The sequence below is a fragment of the Lemur catta genome, chromosome 4, assembly GCF_020740605.2.
Source record: "Lemur catta isolate mLemCat1 chromosome 4, mLemCat1.pri, whole genome shotgun sequence".
NCBI classification, from domain to species: Eukaryota; Metazoa; Chordata; class Mammalia; order Primates; family Lemuridae; genus Lemur; species Lemur catta.
The window spans coordinates 56890028-56912056 of record NC_059131.1 but is presented as its reverse complement, the minus strand read 5'-3'; the positions used below and the strand labels follow the sequence as shown (position 1 = coordinate 56912056).

Genomic DNA, 22029 nt, shown 5'->3' with positions numbered 1-22029 from the left:
TGCATATAGATGTGAGTATATGCATAAGTTAACATACATACATATTTTTCTTATTGACTAATGCTAGAGACAGTAACATCTCAGCAACAATGAGCAAATCTGGTATTTACATCTTGCTTTCTAAATACCATTCTCTAAAACCATCTACCTACAACTAACCGATCTTGGACAAAGCAGACAACATACACTGGAGAAAAGAAGTCCTATTCAATAAATGGTGCTGGAAAAATTGGATAGCCACACACAGAAGAATGAAACAGGACCTCTATCTCTTGCCAATTACAAAAATTAATTCAAGATGGATAAAAAAATTAAATGTAAGGCATGAAACCATAAAAACTCTAGAAGAAAAACTCTTCTAGACATCGTCCTAGGCAAAGAATTTACAACTAACACCCCAAAGGCAATTACAGCAACAAGGAAAATAAATAAATGGGACTTCAGTAAATTAAAAGGCTTCTTCACAGCAAAGAAATAATCAGCAGAGTAAACAGACAACCTACAGAATGGGAGAAAATATTCACAAACTATACATCCTATAAAGGGCTAATATCCAGAAACAAAATTTTTCTAATTTGAATTCTTTGTATTAGGTTGGTGCAAAAGTAATTGTGATTTTAGCACTGTTGAAATTTCCTATTTTATACTGGAATACATTCTTAAATAAATGTGGTTATGTTTCACATCATTTTAATGAGCATTTCTTGCTGTATATTTTTTGCTAATGACTTATTATTTGTTTATTTTATATTTATTTTAGACTATGGAAATGATGTCAGACAAAAAGCAAATTCAAGCAATTTTCTCATTTGAGTTCAAAATGGGTCATAAAGCAGCAGAGACAACTAGCAACATCAACAACACGTTGGGCCCAGGAACTGCTAACAAACGTACAGTGCAGTGGTGGTTCAAGAAGTATTGCAAAGGAGATGAGAGCCTTGAAGATGAGGAGCACAGTGGTCAGCCATCGGAAGTTGACAACAACTGATTGAGAGCAATCATTGAAGTCGATCCTCTGACAACTACACGAGAAGTTGCCAAAGAACTCAACGTGGACCAATCTATGGTTGTTCAGCATTTGAAGCAAATTGGAAAGGTGAAAAAGGTGGATAAGTGGGTGCCTCGTGAGCTGACCGAAAATCAAAAAAATCGTCGTTTTGAAGTGTCGTCTTCTCTCATTGTATGCAACAATGAACCATTTCTTGATCAGATTGTGACGTGTGAGGAAAAGTGGATTTTACACAACTGGCGATGACCAGCTCAGTGGTTGGACCGAGAAGCAGCCCCAAAGCATTTCCCAAAGCCAAACTTGCACCAAAAAAAGGTCATGGTCACTGTTTGGTGGTGTGCTGCCAGTCTGACCCACTCCAGCTTTTTGAATTCCAGTGAAACCATTATATCTGAGAAGTATGCTCAGCAAATCCATGAGATGCACCAAAAACTGAAACACCTATAGCCGGCACTGGTCAACAGAAAGGGCCCAATTCTTCTCCACGACAACGCCTGACCACACATCGCACAACCAACGCCTCAAAAGTTGAATGAATTGGGCTACAAAGTTTTGCCTCATCCACCACAGTCACTTGATCTCTCACCAACCGACTACCACTTCTTCAAGCATCTCAACAACTTTTTGCAGGGAAAATGCTTCCACGACCAGCAGGATGCAGAAAATGCTTTCCAAGAGTTCACTGAATCCCAAAGCATGGATTTTTACACTACAGGAATAAACAAACTTATTCTTGTCAGCAAAAATGTGTTGATTATAACGGTTCCTATTTTGATTAATAAAGATGTATCTGAGGCCGGGCGTGGTGGCTCACGCCTGTAATCCTAGCACTCTGGGAGGCTGAGATGGGAGGATCACTTGAGGTCAGGAGTTCGAGACTAGCCTGAGCAAGAGCAAGATCCCGTCTCTACTAAAAAATAGAAAGAAATTATCTGGCCAACTAAAAATATTTACAGAAAAAATTAGCCGGGCATGGTGATGCATGCCTGTAGTCCCAGCTACTCGGGAGGCTAAGGCAGAAGGATTGCTAGAGCCCAGGAGTTTGAGGTTGCTGTGAGCTAGGCTGATGCCACGGCACTCTTGCCCAGGCAACAGAGCAAGACTCTGTCTCAAAAAAAAAAAAAAAAAACAAAAGATGGGTTTGAGCCTAGTTATAATGATTTAAAAATCATGATCTGAAACCATAATTACTTTTGCACCAACCTAATACAAACTCAAACAAATTAGCAAGAAAAAAACAACTCCACTAAAAAGTGGGCAAAAGACATGAACAGAAGCTTTTCAAAAGAAGACAAATGACCAACAAACGTGAAGAAGTGCTCAACATCACTAACCATCAGGGAACGCAAATAAAAAACACAATAAGATATCACCTTTCTTGTGTCAGAATGGCTACTAAAAACTCAAAAAACACTAGCTGCTGGCATGGATGAAGAGAGAAAGGTACACTTATACGCTATTTGTGGAATTGTAAATTAGTACAACCTCTACGGAAAACAGTATGGATATTTCTAAAAGAAATAAATATAGACTTAACATTTGACCCAGCAATCCTATTCCTCAGTATCTACCCAAAGGAAAAGAAGTCTTTTTATAAAAAAGATCCTTCAACTTTTGAAGCATTGGTTGTGTGACATGCAGCGGGTGCTGTCATGGAGAAGAAATGGGCCCTTTCTGTTGACCAATGCCGGCTGCAGGCATTGCAGTTTTCAGTGCATCTCATTGATTTGCTGAGCATACTTCTCAGATATAATGGTTTCACCAGGATTCGGAAAGCTGGAGTGGATCAGACTGGCAGCACACCACCAAACAGTGACCATGACCTTTTTTTGGTGCAAGTTTGGCTTTGGGAAATGCTTTGGGGCTGCTTTTCGGTTCAACCACTGAGCTGGTCATCGCCAGTTGTTGTGTAAAATCCACTTTTCCTCACACGTCACAATCTGATCAAGAAATGGTTTGTTGTTGCATACAATGAGAGAAGACGACACTTCAAAACGACGATTTTTTTGATTTTCGGTCAGCTCACGAGGCACCCACTTATCCACCTTTTTCACCTTTCCAATTTGCTTCAAATGCTGAATGACCCATAGAATAGTCAACTTTGAGTTCTTTGGCAATTTCTCATGTAGTTGTCAGAGGATTAACTTCGATGATTGCTCTCAATCAGTTGTTGTCAACTTCCGATGGCTGACCACTGTGCTCCTCATCTTCAAGGCTCTCATCTCCTTTGCAAAACTTCTTGAACCACCACTGCACTGTACGTTTGTTAGCAATTCCTGGGCCCAACGTGTTGTTGATGTTGCTAGTTGTCTCTGCTGCTTTGTGACCCATTTTGAACTCAAATGAGAAAATTGCTTGAATTTGCTTTTTGTCTAACATCATTTCCATAGTCTAAAATAAATAAAAAATAAACACGTCATTAGCAAAAAATATACAGCAAGAAATGCACATTAAAATGATGTATAACATAACCACATTTAAGAATGTATTCCAAAATCAAGCAGCAAATTTCAACAATGCTAAAACCGCAATTACTTTTGCACCAACCTAATAGCTCAAGAATAGAAAAACAAACACCACATGTACTCTCTAACAATTTGGAACTAACTGATGGGCACACATAGACACAGGGAGAAGTAAAAGTCATTGGAAATCAAGACTGGGAGAGGGAGGAGGGGAATGGTGAAAACCTACCTAACAGATACAATGAACACTATTCAGGTGATAGGCACACTAATAGCCCTGACTTAAGCATTATAAAACCTATCCATGTAACAAAAACATTTGTACCCTCCTAATATTTTGAAATTAAAAGAATACTCATGAGTCTATATTAATGTAAATAAATAACTAAAGGAATAAATGGTGAAGAAATAATAGTTCTTCCTTATAGAAGAATTCCAATTAATGAATGTAGAAGAAATGAGAGACATAGAAAAACACCATTACAATACTACAGTAATAACTGCCACAGCCAAGATCCACTGATTGGATGCTAAAAGTAGTGGTCAAAGGTCAAGCAGAAACAGGATATTTGCACAGACTAACAAATCCCCCTGAAATATTTAGTATCTACAAAGGAAAAAGAATAACTTTACATGGAGAATCCTGGCAGACACTACTTTATCCAAATGATCGGGGTTGATGTCACCAGTAATGCATATCAACATAATGTGCTCCCTGTTGTGATGTATTGAGAATACATACCCTCAATCTAATCTTGAGATAACATCATATAAAGCTAAATTGAAGGGCTTTCTTTAAAATAACTCATCAGCACTTTTCAAGGTGTCAAGGTCATGAAAGACAAGGAAAGACTGAGAAACTGTCACAGATTAAGGGAGATTAAGAAGACATGACAACTAAAAGGCAAAAAGGGATCCTAGGTTGGATCTGAAACCAAAAAGGTTCATTTGTGGAAAAACCTGGCAAAATCCAAGCAGTCAATACTTTTGTTACAGTTTTATACCAAGGATAATTTCTTAGTTTTGATAAATATTTTATGGTTACAATGTTACAATAAGATGTTAACATAAGGAGAAGCTTCAGTAAAGGGTACATGGAGGCCGGGCGCAGTGGCTCATGCCTGTAATCCTAGCACTCTGGGAGGCCGAGGCAGGAGGATTGCTCGAGGTCAGGAGTTCGAGACCAGCCTGAGCAAGAGCGAGACCCCGTCTCTACTAAAAAATAGAAAGAAATTATCTGGACAGCTAAAAATACATATAGAAAAAAATTAGCCAGGCATGGTGGCGCATGCCTGTAATCACAGCTACTAGGGAGGCTGAGGCAGAAGTATTGCTTAAGCCCAGGAGTTTGAGGTTGCTGTGAGCTAGGCTGACGCCACGGCACTCTAGTCTGGGCAACAGAGTGAGACACTGCCTTAAAAAAAAAAAAAAGGGTACATGGAAACCTCTAAAATATCCCTCAAGGATCTCTACCTCCTGTCATTCATGCTCTTACGTAACTCCCAACCCCTGAGTGTCAGGGTGCACAGAATGGCTCATTTCTAGTGAACAGAACATGGGAGAGGTGATGAGATGTCACTTTCAATGTTAGGTTACAAAAAGACTATGGCTTTTGTCTTGAGCACCCTCTCTTGCTCTCTCACTTGCTCACTGAGAGAAGCTTAAATGTTATAAATGTCTCTAGGCAAAGCCACGTGAGTGAGCCTGGAAGCATACCCTCTCAAATGAGCCTTCAGATGAGTCCAAGTTGAAGCCAATGCCTTGTTTGCAATCTTGTGAGAGAACCTAAGCCAGAAGTACCCATATAAACTAAGCCTAGATTTCTGACCTACGGACACTTTCAGATGTTAACTGTTTTAAGTTGCTACATTTCAGGGTAATATGTTACAAGCAATAGATAACTAACATGGAAACTCTTTGTTGCACTATTTCTACAACTCCACTGCAAGTCAACTTTCCAAAGTTTTCCTTCCATAATCTTCCATGAATGCCAAAGATATTAAATGAGTGTCCAAGATCACAGCTGGAGGAAGAATCAGAAATAGGGTTCAGAATTGTGGCGGACAGTACTATGTAGGGGAACAAGCTCTCGCTTTGATTATACAGACAGCATTTTGAATACCCATTCTTCTGCTTACAAACAGCATCACTTGGCACAAGTAACAGTGTCAGTGTCTCAGTTTTCCAGTGGGTAAACAGGGATGTCATCACCTACTTTGTGGGACTTACAAAGTTATGAAGACTAAATAAGATAGCACATGTAAGGCCCTCATTGCCACGACTACTATCACATGTGGATGTTGAATAAACATTTATTCCCTTCCTTCTTTCTAAGCCTAGTGCTTTCTACTGTGGTATGACACTTTCTCAACAATAAGAAACATTAAACACACAAGTAATTTTGTTTTGCCACATTGTAAGAGACTCATTAAGGTAAAGCAGAATTAATGACAAAGCACTAAAATTAGGCTGAATAACATAAATCTAATGCATTTATCCCTGAATTCAGTTTCCTCTCCTACAATACATTGTGAGATGGGGCATCACTTCAGGGAGCACATTATGCTGATATGCTTTACTGGTGATGTTAATCTTAATCACTTAAAGTGGTATCTACCAAAATTCTCCACTGGAAAGCTATATTTTTTTCTTTATAAAATATTAAATATTTTAGAGAAATCCTGAAACGGAACCAGAGATAGAGAGGAGAGAGGGAGAGGGGAAGACAGAGAGGGACAAAGAAAGTCAGAAACAGAAAGAGACAGACAGTGTGCATGTACACAAGCTCCCAAAGGAGATCTTCAGCATTATTTCCAAAACAATAAATAGGGAATTAGTAATTGTACCATTGGATGACCAAAGATTCTTCTCAAAGAAATACAATTTTTTAAAACACTTGATGTTAAGCCTTGCCAAAAGCCCTTTGAAAGAATAAATACATTACTTCCACGTTTTTTCTTACTTATTTATTCCTTGAAAGACTTCCAGAAGATTAGCCAGAAACAACCTCCCATCAGAGAAATCACACCACCTTTCCCCAAACACTTAAATCTGCTTAAAGCATTTTAAACCCTTTATCACAAATTCCAACAGCTTGCTTGTTATCACAATGAGACTCACCGATCTGCAGATATCGGAGTCCCCTCTGGATTGGAATATCCTTCCAAATCTGAAATGTTCACTTGTATTTGCCTTGAGGTTACTATCTGTCTATTCTGAGAAGGTATGGTTTTCAAGTCCTGAGTAACAGTATTACTATCTGGAAGAGAAGACTGTACGACTTGGAAGTCCAGTGAAGATTTACGTCCTAGAAAACCTAAAGATTCTTGATCCTGTGCTACAGGTTTACTGGTCAATAATTTGGAGGTTGGTTCCAATGATCTCGAAGATATAGTTTGTAGGTCAAAGTTAAACTCACTATTCATCCTTGTTTTAGAAGCAGCATCCAATGAATGAAATCTTTTATCTAAGGTTCCACTATCCAATTTGGAAGGAGTCTTGGGACAAAGAGTTATACGAACACAAGAAAGTGCTTTTCTATTTGAAGGTGGAGTAGATGCAGATGTTTCTAATGTACAGTGATTTGGGGCTGCCTGGGAAACATTACTGGACTTGGCTTCAACATTTATCATATTTGAAGTATGTGATTTAGGCTTATGTTGATTATTCTTTTCTACTACAGAAGCCTGACCTTGAGGAAGGGGGAAACGGTGTTTTTTCATGTGGTCATCTATACCTGGGGCTTTGCTTTGACGTTGTTCAAGAAAAATGGGAGAAGGAAGGTCTGAAGTTATATAATCCTGACCTTGAGGAAAGGGAAAATGGTTTTCTCTCATCTGATGATCTATATGTGGGGCTTTAGTTTGTTCAAAGAGTTCTCGTTGTTCAAGTAAAACACAAGAAGGAAGGATTGGAGCTACATAATCCTGATGTTGAGGAGGGGGAGAATGGTGTTTCCTCACATGGTGATCTGCATGTGGGGCTCTGCTTTGTTCAAAGAGCTCTCGTTGTTCAAGAAAAATGGAAGAAGGAATATCTGGAGTTATAGTTACATTCTTCTGTCTTACTCCTAGGGTGGAACTTGGTCTGCCCATGCTAATGAGGGTATGGTTACCAGAAAACTGAACTTCCTTAAAATTGCTACAATTTGAACTGGCACTGGGTTCAGAATGACTGCCTTTAAAACCTGATCTTTCTAAGAGTTTTTCTTCTTTATGAGAATGCTCAAAATCAACAGGTAATTTTTGGCTTTTCCTACTACCTTCTGCTAAAATAGTCACATTTTTATCTGGTGAATGACTACGTGTTTTAAATGATGAAGGGGAAGAGGTTTTCTGGTTTAGATCTCTAGGAGGATTTTGCTCTTCAGTGAAATGAGAATTAAATACCCCCACAGATGCTCCAGTACACTGGCTACCTTCAGAAACACCAACCTTTAACACAGAGGAATCTGAAATGCATTTAGAATGTCGGTGAGATGAGAAAGTGATGGAGGTAGTAAACTTTTTCGTGGGTTCTGGGGGCGGCATTTGTGATGAAGAATGAAAATCTACTTCTTTAGGTGGCACAAAAGCAGGTTCTACTAATTCCGAGAGCCAAGGATTCATCTTTTCATGGAATGGCATTTGAACACCCTTGCTAATTTTGAAGTCATCAGATACAAAGTCTTGGAATGGGGAATGACTTTGTAACTGTAAGGAATTCCAGACTTTGAGACGGGGGTTGTTCTGGTCTAGGGATGTGGAAAGGTCGATGTGCCCAGCTTTCCATGATGATGGGCTCCGCCGTCCTCTGATCATCTCTGAGGGGTCAGAAGATCTGAAAACACAAGTGTGGCTGTCCAACTGTGGCTCTTCAGCAGCAGTTAGAGTCCTGAAACATCCTTTTTCATGGCTCTCAATAATAATGTGACTACATGCAGCTTCTGGCTTGCATCCTATTCCCCATGGACTCTGTAAACCCTAGAAGATATAAGCAGGTTCTTACTTGAAGTAGTACAAATAACTATACAAAAATCAGTTTTATAACCAGGCTAAGATTTGACCATGAAGGTCATGTCATCCTTTTACAATAAAAAAGGTCAAAGAAAACAGCAAGAAAAAGATAGTTAACTACAGAATAAAAAAGGCTCACGATAACTAAGACCACTCAGGGAGTTCTCATAATTTTCCATTAAAGTAAACAGAGCAAAGACTACCATCGTCCTCCAGTATATATTCTCACCTTCCTTCCCTCATGCAAACTTTTGCTAACCACATAGCCACCAAATGAGAGACATTCTGTTTCTTTTTTTTGCAGCTTGTTGTGATCATATGACTAGGTTTAGGCCAATGTAATATGAGCGAAAGTGTTAAATACAACTTCCGCTTCCTGTCCTTAAAAATCAAGTTCTCAATCTTCACGGCCACTACTATCACTATTATTCTTGCCCACTGAAAATGGTGATGCCTGGAACAAGCTTGGAGCCAAGTGTAAGGATGGCTCAGCTGCCTAGCCAGCATGGGTACTTGGAGGCCTCAAGGAACAGAGCTCACTTTTCCTGGACTATGACACGAAAAAAATAAAATAAAATTCTACCTTATTTAAGCTGTTGTATTTTTGGCTCTCTACTTCAGAGGTTTGACCTACATCCTAACAAAACCCCTAGGAGCAGGAAAAAGAAACTAGTATCTTTTCCTGGGTCATAGGATCAGTAGCAAAAGCTACCATAAATATAAAATTTCTTTAAGGTTTCTATGTTTTATCTAAAACGTCATTATAATTTGGCATTCTATTTGATGATATAGCAACATTTGATTTGATATGAAAATATTTTTAATTATGCTGCATCTTCCCACATGATGGAGTAGAGAGAGATGTACTTTTCCCTATTTCTCCTGCTAAGTAGAATTAAACTACCCGGACATTACATATAAAACAAATGTAAGGAGAATCTGAAAGATGTAGAGAAGAAAGCAGAATGGCTAGGGATCTAGGGATCTGAGGAATAATATGGTGTTGAGATCCCTGGGTTTTCTTTTTGTCTCATATATACGGACCTGGAGCTAAAGAAGCCAACAGGAACAAAAACACAGACAAAAGCCCTAACAAAAATTTGCTCTTACTTGCCAAAAACCAGTAAAGGTGCATCCTAGCAAGACAGAAAACTTTTAGATAATAACTGCTCTACTCTAGCCAACCACGACAGGAAAAACTGTAGCCCCATCCACACCTACATCAGCAACAGCCAAGGAAGGAGCCTAGACTTCTAATCTTGCTGATAATTATGAGGCAACCCAACACCCATGCCACGGTGCTATAGAGAAGGCCAAGTAGGAGCCCAGGACTTACTTTCATCCCTGCTAGCTGACAATGAGTTATCCCTCCCCTCTGGTATCTGTGAAGATCACGTGGGAAGCCCAGACTTTCATACCCACCCAGCAAAATGAGGTGTCCCTCTGTCTCCCAGCTATAGGCTGAAAGAAAATATTAACATTTGCAAACCTCACAGCCAATAAAGGACTTGTATCTAACATATTCAAAGAACTCAATAGTTAAAAATAAAATCCAATTAGAAAATGGCAAAAGACATAGACATTTCACTGAATAGGATTCAGAGATAGGAAATAAAGATATGAAAAGATGTTAACATCAAAAACCATTAAGGAAACGCAAATTAAAACCACAATAAGATATCACTATTTCCCTATTAGAATGAGTAAAATAAAAATGCTGGTGAGGATATGGAGTAAATGGATTGCTCATACATTGCTGGTGGAAATATAAAATGGTATAGCCACCCTGGAAAATGGTGTGGCTGTCTCTCAAAAAACTAAACATGGGCTGGGCGTGGTGGCTCATATCTGTAATCCCAGGACTTTGGGAGGCTGAGGCAGGGAGATCACCCTGAGGCCAGGAGTTCAAGACCAGCCTGAACAACATAGCAAGACACCGACCGTCTCTCCAAAAAAAAATTTAAAAACACTAAATATGCAACTGCTAAAAACTTATGTTCACACAAAAACTCGCACATAAATGTTTTTAGTAGTTTTATTTGCAAAGCCAAAAACTGGAAAACAACTAAGATGTCCTTCAAAAGGTGAATATTTAAACTGTGGTACATCTAAACCATGAAATACTACATAACAATAAAAACAAAAACTACTGATACACACAACAATCTGGATGAATCTCCAGATAATTATGCTGAGTGAAAAAAAACCAATAACGTTGCATACTATATGATTTCATGTATAAGACATCCTTGAAATTATAAAATTATAGAAATGGAGAACAAATTAGTAGTTGTTAGGGGTTAAGTACATGCTGGGCACTAGGAAAGAAGTCAATGTAGCTATTACAGGGCATCATGAGGCACCCCTGCTGTGATGTAAATGTTCAGTGTGCCTCGTCTGTATCAGTATCAACACTGTGGTTGTGATATATCACTACAGTTTTGCAAATGTTACCTTTAGGGGAAATTGGATAAAGGGTACACGTGATCTCTCCATATTATCTCTTGCATGTTAAACTACAATTATTTCATAACAAAATGTTAACTAAAAGATTTAAAAAATTAACTAGTACTGTATAAAACTGATACTTAATGTTGTTTTCATTTTGTGGCTTCTTATTACCCTGATACCTCCTGACATATCACTGGGAAGCAAATACCCTAAATTGAGAAAAATAAACTTCTTCCAGCCTCTTAAAACTGGGCATAGGCCAGGCACGGTGGCTCACGCCTGTAATCCTAGCACTCTGAGAGGCCGAGGCGGGTGGATCACTCTAGGTCAGGAGTTCGAGATCAGCCTGAGCAAGAGTGAGACCCCATCTCTACTAAAAATAGAAAGAAATTATCTAGCCAACTAAAAATATATATAGAAAAAATTAGCCAGGCATGGTGGCCCATGCCTGTAGTCGAGAGGCTGAGGCAGTAGGATCGCTTAAGCCCAGGAGTTTGAGGTTGCTGTGAGCTAGGCTGACACCATGGCACTCACTCTAGCCCGGGCAACAGAGCGAGACTCTGTCTCAAAAAAAAATAAAAATAAAAATAAAAATAAAAATAAAAAAAACTAGGCATGATTAGACTTACACTCATCCCAAAATATATTTCTCTTCCTCCTATCCAACAATCCATATCTTACAATTTTTTGAACACTCCATGCCCGACCTCCTCCCATCACATCTTTCAAGCTTTTCTAATAATCATAAACATCTTTCATAAAAACTTTTCGTTTTAAAAATTCTTATAGCTTTAGTATTTGCCAAGTAAATTTTAGTATTTTCACATAATCATTTCCAGATAAGCTATATAGTATGTATAGTCTGTTCTGGAAAATGTTTTAGTAAAGACTTTTATCACTAATTTGGATAAAAAGTTGCCAAATATACCAATGGCAAAACGCTGGAAGGGATATTTAATAAATGACCAAATTTAGATTAAAAATCATTCCAATAGGCTTGAATACTGATGTAAAACCAATAAGAAGAAATACATCAGAGTTTTTAAAAACATTATAGACATAAGAAATGACAATAGAAATCTTGGCAGCAGTTCATGTTTCTTAAAAACGCCCAAGTACACTGTGACCATTAAAATCTAGAATTCAGTGGCAGAAAGAGAATTACCAAATATACTTCATGTTGGTCAGATCACATGTGAAATTCTGTGTTTCATCTAATTCAGCACATCCTATTTTAAGAAAAACACAGACAAACTGGAGTCTACCCAAATGGAGGCAATCTGATTGCTGAGGGGTCTGGAAATATCAACACATGAAAATTTAAAAAAATAGGGGAAATGCAGAACACTGGGAAAAATAGGTACTTTAAAAAAAAAATAGTGCTAGAACAACTAATTATCCATTCATTTTGTCATTTGTTAATTTTGTTTTTCACAAGCATTTATAGAAAACCTAAAATCTAATCTAATTTTTTATACTTTTAAAAAGCTTTTCCAAAATTGAGATAAGCCAAATAATTAAACTATTAATATATCACTGAAGAGTAGTTTTCTAAGGAATTCTGTAGGCATCAGGCCATAAAATCCACACATATGATAGCTATATCAATTCATATAGAATTGATAATAATCATAGCTGCCAGTTATTGATCACTAACTAGATATCACATTCTACTAAGCATTTTATAGGCATTATCTCATACAATCCATACAAAAATCCTATAAGACAGGTATTATCATACCCTATTACTATTCATAATAGCAGATCAAATGCCTTATCCAAAGGAGAATGGATAAACTGTGATATACTCACACATTGGAATACTATACAGTAATGAATAAACTAAAACTATGTACATCTAGATGGAAGAATCTCAAAAACTTAAGACTGTGAAAAACCTAACTCTCAGAAGAATATATACCATGCTGATACCATCTATATAGAGTTCAAAACCATACTGAAGAGCAAAGAAATCAATACATGTCAAGATAAGACTGGGGAAAGGGACACAAAGAACTTCAACAGTATTCGTAATGTTCTTTTTTTCAAGCTGAATAGCCAACATACAGGAATTTTTTTGCTTGCCTTTATTCTTTATATAAATGATTCAGGCCAGGCGCGGTGGCTCACGCCTGTAATCCTAGCATTCTGGGAGGCCAAGGCAGGTGGATTGTTTGAGCTCAGGAGTTCAAGACCAGCCTGAGCAAGAGCGAGACCCCGTTTCTAACTAAAAAAAATAGAAAGAAATTATCTGGACAACTAAAAAATATATAGAAAAAATTAGCCGGGCATGGTGGCACATGCTTGTAGTCCCAGCTACTCAGGAGGCTGAGGCAGAAGGATTGCTTGAGCCCAGGAGTTTGAGGTTGCTGTGAGCTAGGCTGACACCACAGCACTCTAGTCCAGGCAACAGAGCAAGACTCTGTCTCAAAAAAAAAAAAAAAAATTCATATATCCTCTCATCTATGCATGAAATAGTTCATAACAGAAGGAAAATAAGTTCCATTAAAAAGAAAGTCATCTATATATATAAGCTGTTACAGCTCTGTATTCTTAAGCAGAAAACAAACATCCAAAAATAGCTGGAATTTATCTGCATTTCAAGATAGTGCCCTGAAGAGAAAATAAGGGTGATGTTTAATCTGTCTGCTTTAACAATATATTGATAAAACAAGCAAATCAGTTCTTTTTTTTTCTAAGAAGATAAATTTTTCTCATAGATGAATTTGGAGTTAATCAAAAATTACAGAATCTCATCCTTACATCTTGACTTTTGAAGAATTAAGACTTCTAACACTTTAGCCAAAGATTATCAATGCCCAAGGGATCTAAATTCCATCACCCATTCTTTCACATTTTCTCATTTCTAGATTTCTTTTATACCTTGGACAAGTCAGTTGTTCTCCCATGACCAAACAACTCTGCCTTGATCTCTTCTACTTTTCTCCTGTCATCTTCATTTAATTTTGAAATGGAGTATCCATAATCATGTGCCAAATTAAACTTCATATTCCAGGCTGGAGAGAAAGCATAGAAACACTTGAGACAATAAATTGCAAAAGTGACAATTTGTCAACGATTAAAACAACACAGAAGATCATTAATATATGCAATTTAATGCCTACAACATGCTAAGGCATGTGTTCTCAATTATACGACAACCTAATAGAAATTCTTGACAGAGATCATTTCACTGAAAAGTTTTATTTTTATTTACTTATTTTTTCAATTATATTAAATTTATTACAATATAGATTTTTTTTTTTCTTTTTTAAAAAAAGCCTACAGCACCTGGTATTCCCAGGCCATCTCCCATCCAAGTACTAACCAGGGCCGACCCTGCTTAGCTTCCAAGATCAGGAGAACAGACGGAAAAGTCTGATTTTTAAAAACCATACTGTAGATATTTCTATAAAAAGACCACTTTAAATGTGGTATTCAGTCATTTTTATCTTGATCTTCCTCCTAATTAAGAGAGCCCCTTTGCTTCCCCTTTTAGCTCCAGCTATAGTTATTGACACTTCCATGAGAGTTGATACTTAAAAATAATAAATAAAAATTGGAGGCTTTTGTAGAATCAAAATGTGCAAGAAACAGTGTAAGAAGTTAACCTTAAGGGAAGATTCCCAGGCAGGCCTGAAATGCTTGTAAATTGTCCCTGAAAATATATTCTCCACATTGTCTTAAAGATTTTTGCTATTGTTTTTAATGGAATGTTACTTATTAGAGATTATTAGAAGTACTAAATATTCTCTTTTAAACCTCTAACCCAAGTTTTAGTGTGAAATACTTTGCTAAGTCTTTTTCCCTAATGTCTGAGATCAGCTCTAAGAATTTTGTTAGAAAAGATGAAGAGAAAATATATGTAATCTGAGGACACAGAATAATTTAGAGCAGAACAAACTGGAGGGGGTTTTTGCCCCCACCCTAAGGAGACTATAATGGGAGGATGAGGGAAACACGACAGCTTTAGGAGCTTGGAAGCCCAAGCTGCCTCCTTACTCTCTGTCAGATACCAGAATCTCCCTCTCTACGACCCTGAACTCAAACTAGTACTATTAATACCGTAATGCAACTACATTATTGGTTACATGGGCTTTTTCTGGATTGTTAGTAGAAAATATAATCATTCTAACAGTTTTACAGAAAAATAAATTTAGAACTCCAAATATCTAACTTTAAACAAATTAAACTACAATGCTGATAAGCCTGAATCTACCTTTACGACAAATTATCAGTTCTTACCTCGTGCTCGTACCCGACATTCCTCTTCCTCTGCATTTCTGAGTATTTGTTTGGCATGATTCAATGAGGATTCACATCTCAGAAGGTTTTTCACATGTGCAGCCAGTGAATCTACACTGCTACCGCCACCATCCTCACTCTCTGACATACCCTCTTCCTCTCTGCTATCTGTTATGCTTGTCTTGGGTGTAACATATGGAAAGAAGTTTAGAAGAACATCGGAAACTGATTCCAAAGACTCTGGTAAATTACTGTCCCATGAGCAGGAACCATTTCCGTCACTTATATCACTGCTTGAATCACTTTTTATGATAGTCATCATAGGGATAATAATTTTATTCCCAATAGTTCCACTATACCCTTCAGGTTCAGACCTCATTACAGATTTGGCTGCTTCATATTTCCTAAGGGTTTCTTCTAATGCCATACTGGCTTTGCTTTCTGCTTCTTGTAGAGGACTTCTAACTGTAGTTGAACTAATAAACTCCCAATTTTCAATGCCTCTCTGGCATTTCAAATTTGTCTGTGTGCCAATATCCTTTTGCATGCACCTGTTGCTTGGGCGTTCCTCTGTGCATGGCTGTCTCTGAAGCAAATCACCATCACACACATCAGTCACGGAGGGTTCTCTGAAGCAAACCACCTTCTTAGACTGTATAAATGAAATATCACCAACATCTCTAAAAGGGACAAGGGGAGCAGGAAAATTGCATCGTTTCAGTGCTATATTTTCTGCCTCCATTAAAAGTGTCTGAATTTCTTTAAGAGTTTTAGAACTACTTTCTGCATCCCGGATTTCCTCAGAGCCAACATCTACAAGACCTGAAGATTCTGGTTTATTTATTACAACTTTATCATCAGCCTGAGAATTTAAAGGCATATTGTTTGAGCTAACACTGGAGTCAGAAGAATTCAAATTATTTATTTGCCTTTGGATATGTTTTGAAACAAGTTTGTGCTTCTCACCATCTGAATAAGTACTAGAGGGAACTGTTTGTAACCCAGTAATTTGATCAGCTTGCCCAGGACCACCTGAGAACTTCAGAGCATCTTCAGTTACGTGTCTATCTGGCAAATCCTTTTGATAGAAAATATTCGATTTCTCTCTGAGTGAAAAGGAACTTGGAGAAGCCACTGGTAGTACTGTCTTCTGGTCAGCTGGTCCGTGAACTGCTGAAAGCTTCAGTGTATCTTCAGTTAGATGTGTGTCTGGCAATTCCTGTGGATAGAAAATATTAGGCTTCTCTCTATGAAAATAAGAACCAGAGAGAGGTACTGGTTTCCCAGTATTCACATCAGTTGGTTCAGGGACAGCTGAAATCTTTAGAGTATCTTCACTTTGATCTCCATCTGGCAACTGCTGTTGTAATAAAGTAGCAGGCTTTACTCCTTGAGAATAGGAACTACGAAAAACTGTCAGTAACGGAGTCTTCTGGTCATCTGGTCCAATCACAGTTGAAATCCTGGGCTTCTCTCCATGTGAGTAGGAGCCTGGGGTAGTTGTTGGCAACTCAGTTTTCTGGTAGTCCAGTACATCCACGGTTGAAATCTTGAGTTTCTCTTTATGTGAGTAGTAGTTAGGAATTCCTGTTGGTATCCCAGTGTCCTGCTCTGCTGGTACAAAAACAGCTGAAACTTTCAGAGCTTCATCAGCAAGGTGACTATCTGGAAACTCCTGTTGAGGGTAAACACTGGGCTTCTCTCCATGTGAGTAGGAACTAGAGGATGCTCTTTGTATCTCAGTCTTCTGGTCAGCAGGTCCAGAAACCCCAAATGCTTTCAAAGCTACTTCAGTAATATCTGGCAACTCCTGCTGATAAGAAATGATGGACCGTTCTCCCTGTGAGTAGGAAGTAGAAGGCACTATTTGTATGCCAGTCTCCTGGTCAGCTGTTCCAGGAACTACTAAAACTTTCAAATCTTCTTCAGTATAATTTGGCAACTCTTGCTGGTAAGAAATAATGGGCTTCTCACTATGTGAGTAGGAACTAGAGGGCACTATTCTTATAACATTTCTCTGGTCAGCACCTGAAGCAATGCCTAAAAGTATTAAAGTTTCTTCATCAAATTCAGGCAAGTCCTGCTGGTAAGGGACACTGGGTTTCTCTCTATATGAGTAGGGAGTAGAGGTTATTGTTGGTATTCCAGTTTTCTGGTCAGCTGGTTCAGGAACATTTGAAACTTTCAGAGCCTTTTTGGTGAGATGACTATCTGACAACTCTTGTTGGTAAGAAATAATAGGCTTCTCTCTATGTGAGTAGGAAGAATAGGTTACAGTAGGTATCCCAGTCTTCTGGTCAATTGGTCCAGCAACACCTAAAACTTTGAGAGCTTCTTTAGTTAGCTGACCATCAGATAGGGCCTGCTGATAGAAAATAATGGGTTTTTCTCCAAGTGTGTAGGAAACTGGAGATACTGTTGATATGCCAGTCTTCTGGTCAGCAGGTCCAGAAACAACTGAAACTTTCAGAGCTTCTTCAGTTAGATGACTATCTGGCAAAACCTGCTGGTAAAAAATTACGGGCTTCTCTCTATGTGAGTAGGAAGTGGAGGATACCGTAGGTGTGCCAGTCTTCTGGTCAGTTGATTCAGGAGTGGCTGAAACTTTCAGAGCTTCCTCAGTTAGATGACTACCAGGCAAGACCTCTTGATGGAAAATACCAGGCTTCTCTCTATGTGGGTAAGAAGTAGAGGTTACAGTTAATACGCCAGTCTTCTGGTCTGCCGGTCCAGAAATAACGGAAACTTTCTGAGTCTCTTCAGGTATATGACTACCTGCCAAGCCCTGTTGGTACAAAGTGCCAAGCTTCTCTCTATGTGAGTAGGAAGTAGAAGTTACAGTTGGTGTGCCAGTCTTCTGGTCAGCAGGTCCAGAAACAAGTGAAACTTTCTGAGCTTCAGTTACACCACTATCTGACAAAGTCTGTTGATAGAAAATAATGGGCTTCTCTCTATGTGAGTAGGAAGTAGAGGTTGCAGTTGGTATGTCAGTCTTCTGGTCAGCTGATCCAAGAGGTGAAACTTTCTGAGCCTCTTCAGGTAGATGACTATCTGGAAAGGCTTCCTGATAGAAAATAATGGGCTTCTCTCTATATGAGTTGGAAGTAGAGGTTACAGTTGGTCTGCCAGTCTTCTGGTCAGCTGGACTAGGAACAAATGGAACTCTCAGAGCCTCTTCAGGTATATAACTACCTGCTAAGGCTGGCTGGTAGAAAATGCCAGGCTTCTCTCTATGTGAGTAGGAAGGAGAGGTTACAGCTGGTATGCCAGTTGTCTGGTCGGCTGGTCCAGAAACAACTAAAACTTTCTGAGCCTCTTCAGTTAGATGACTACCTGGCAAGTCCTGCTGGTAGAAAACACCTGGCTTCTCTCTATGTTGTGATTTGGAAGTAGAGGTTACAGTTGCTATGCCAGTCGTCTGGTCTGCTGGTCCAGGAGTAAATGAAACTCTCAGAGCCTCTTCAGGTATATGACTACCTGCTAAGGTCTGTTGGTAGAAAATGCCAGACTTCTCTCTATCTGAGTAGGAAGTAGAGGTTATAGTTGGTGGTATGCCAGTCGTGTGATCAGTAGGTCCTGGTGCAGCTGAAACTTTCTGATCTTTTTCGAGTAGATGACTATCTAGCAGGGTCTGTTGGTAGAAAATACCAGGCTTCTCTCTTTGTGAGTAGGAAATAGAGGTTACAGTTGGTATGCCAGTTGTCTGGAAGGCTGGTCCAGGAGCAGCTGAAACTCTCAGAGCCTCTTCAGGTATATGACTACTCGCTAAGGTCTGTTGGTAGAAAATGCCAGACCTCTCTCTATCTAAGTAGGAAGTAGAGGTTACAGTTGGTGGTATGCCAGTCGTATGGTCAGCAGGTCCTGGTGCAGCTGAAACTTTCTGATCTTTTTCGAGTAGATGACTATCTAGCAGGGTCTGTTGGTAGAAAATACCAGGCTTCTCTCTTTGTGAGTAGGAAGTAGAGGTTACAGTTGGTATGCCAGTTGTTTGGAAGGCTGGTCCAGGAGCAGCTGAAACTTTCAGCGCCTCTTTAGGTAGATGACTATCTGGCAAGGTTGGATGGTACAAAATACCAGCCTTCCCACTTTGAGAGTAGGAAATAGGAGTTATAGTTTGTGTCCCAGTCTTCTGGTCACCTGGTACAGGGACAATTGAAACTTTCAGAGCCTTTTCAGTTGAATGACTGTCTGGCAACTCCTGTTGGTAGAAAATACTAGATTTCTCTCCGTGTGAGTAGGACCTAGAGGACACTGTTGGTTTCCTAGCCTTCTGGTCAGCTGATCCAGAAACAGCTGAAACTTTCAGAGCTTCTTCAGGTAAATGACTGTCTGGTAGGGTCTGCTGGGAGAAAATAATGGGCTTCTCTCTATGTGAGTAGAAACTAGAAGGTTCTGAGGTTAACTCAGTCTTCTGGTTACCTGGCCCAGGAAAAACTGAAACTTTCAGAGCCTCTTCAGTTAGATGACTATCTGGTAAGGTCTGTTGGTAGGAAACACTGAGCTTCTCTCTCTGTGAGTAGGAAGTAGAGGTTACAGTTGATATCCTAGTCTTCTGGTCAGCTAGTCCAGCAACAGCTGAAACTTTCAGAGCCTCTTCTGTTAGATGACTGTCTGGCAAGGCCTGTTGGTAGAAAATAATGGGCTTCTCTCTCTGTGAGTATGAACTAGAAGGTACTGTTGGTATTGCAGTCTTATAGTCAGCTGGTCCAAGAGCAGCTAAAACTTTCAGAGCCTCTTCATTCTGCTTAACGTCCGGCAACTCTTGTTGGTAAAAAGTACTGGGCCTCTCTCTATGTGAGTAGGAAGTAGAGAGTACTGGTACTGTCCGACTCTTCTGGTCAGCTGGTCCAGAAACAGCTGAAACTTTCAGAGCCTCTTCAGGTATCTGACTACCTTGCAAAGCCTGTTGGTAGAAAGCAACAGGCTTCCCTCTATGTGAGTGAGAAGTAGAGGTTATAGTTGGTATCCCGGTCTTCTGATCAGCTGGTCCAGGGACACCTAAAACTTTCAGAGCCTCTTCAGTTAGATGACTATCTGGCAAGTTCTGTTGGTAGAAAATATTGGGCTTCCCCCTATGTGAGTAGGAACTAGAGGATATTGTTGGTGTCCTAGTCTTCTGGTCAGTTGGTTCAGGAATAGCTGAGTCTTTCAGAGCCTCTTCCGTTAGATGAGTATCTGTTAATGTCTTTTGGTTGAGAGTATCAGTGTGTTGACCATTAGCATTGTCTTGAGGAGAACTTACTGCTGACTGAGACAGGTCCTCAAGGGACAAGGATAAATGCGATCCAGTGTCTAAATCTCCAGTAGTGGTAGTGATGCCTGATTTCAAATTGGATTGAGTAGTTTCAGCTATGCCTCCTTTAGCAGTATCTCCTAAAGAAAATGAGGTTTGTTAATATTATATATATTGTTTTCAATTTTAAAAATTCCTTCTATGCACTGAAAAAAATAAAGCAAGATTCCCTATCTTGGGCCTTTAAGCTTCTAGAAATGAATGCTAAGGAAACACCCATCAAAGGAGAAAATATTTGTATACAAAGATATTAATGACAAAGAAAACTAACATGAAAATATTTTAAATATTCAATCATAAAGTAGTGGCTAAAAATAACAGTATATCCATTTGATGGAATATTATATGATCTTAAAATCTGGATTTTTAAAGAACTGTCAATGAGGTGGGATAATGCTGTTAGGTCTGGGATTTAATTTCACCCTACTCATGAGCTGTTATTGTGTCATGTACGCTGGCAGAGGATATGAAGTCCTCAGTCAGAGACAAAAGACTTTATTAACCCTGGCATAGCAAAGGATCATCAGCTTATTTTCATGGGTTCCTCTTGCACCTAAGTCCCACAAGGAGCAATACAACATGGCCTAGATGGATGCTACGCATGCAGTGGGTTTGACAGACTCTCCCAACAAATGCACTCTATATTACATATGTATTTTTTCTTTAAGTATATAAGACTGTAAAACACACTAAAGGTTACACTGAAGTGCTTGAACTTATTCAATATGGCATGGGGAATTGCTGACAGTTTTGATAAGAACTCTACTGCAGAAATATGGACCCAAGATGAGTGGGAAGGGAATGTGAAAGTCTAAGCAGCAAAATATAATAGAACTTTCTGCAATAACAGAAATGTTCTATGTTTGCACTAATACAATAATTCTAAATGAAAGTAGTTCTAAATGGCATTGTCAAGTAAATAACTGCAATAGAAATGACTGAATTTGACAAGTTGTGCATTCATTCATTTGTTCATTCAAAAAATATGAATGTTTACCACGTGTCAGGCACTGTTCTAGATAAAGGAGATACAACAATAAACAAACAGATAAAAATCCCTACCTCACAGAGCTTACATTCTAGCACAAGGAGGCAGACAATAAATAAATTGGTAAAACACATGGTAAGTCAGATGGTGTGAAGATGGTTGATATATACAGCAAGTATCATCTATACTTTACATATAGGGAAATTGAGTTTCAAAGATGACTATGTGACAGTGCTTCTCCATGTGGGAATCTTGTTAACTTATAGATCCTGATTCAGTAGGCCTGGGGAGGGACCTGAAATTCTGCATTTCTAACAGGCTCCCTGGTGATACTCAATGCTATTGGTCCTTAGCCCACATGTTAACTAACAAAGATAGATAATTTTTCTAAAGTTATAGAGTGAGAAAGTAACAAAAAACTGGTACTTTTCAAGCCTTTAATTCTCACTCTGAATTCTGAACTCTTTCCACTACCTTTCTAAGGCCTCTGGTGAGCTTCAAAAAAGTAGCTGAATATAGAATTAAATGGGTATAGGAGTGAACTGTAAAGTAGTAGATATATCAAGTACTAACTCTTCAAGAAA

The 22029-nt window shown here is 38.8% G+C and overlaps 1 protein-coding gene and 1 pseudogene across 1 annotated transcript in view; one reads left to right on the top strand and one right to left on the bottom strand.

The window, feature by feature from the left end:
* The window catches only part of ALMS1 (ALMS1 centrosome and basal body associated protein), a 161207-nt gene that overhangs the window by 89948 nt on the left and 49230 nt on the right, over positions 1-22029 (bottom strand). The window contains exons 8-10 of the mRNA XM_045549868.1: positions 15165-20537; positions 13803-13936; positions 6595-8435 (exon numbers count right to left, since the gene is read on the bottom strand). Coding sequence (XP_045405824.1) covers positions 6595-8435; positions 13803-13936; positions 15165-20537 — 7348 coding nt within the window. The remainder of the gene's footprint in view (positions 1-6594; positions 8436-13802; positions 13937-15164; positions 20538-22029) is intronic.
* Positions 764-1788, top strand: LOC123637051 (annotated as a pseudogene).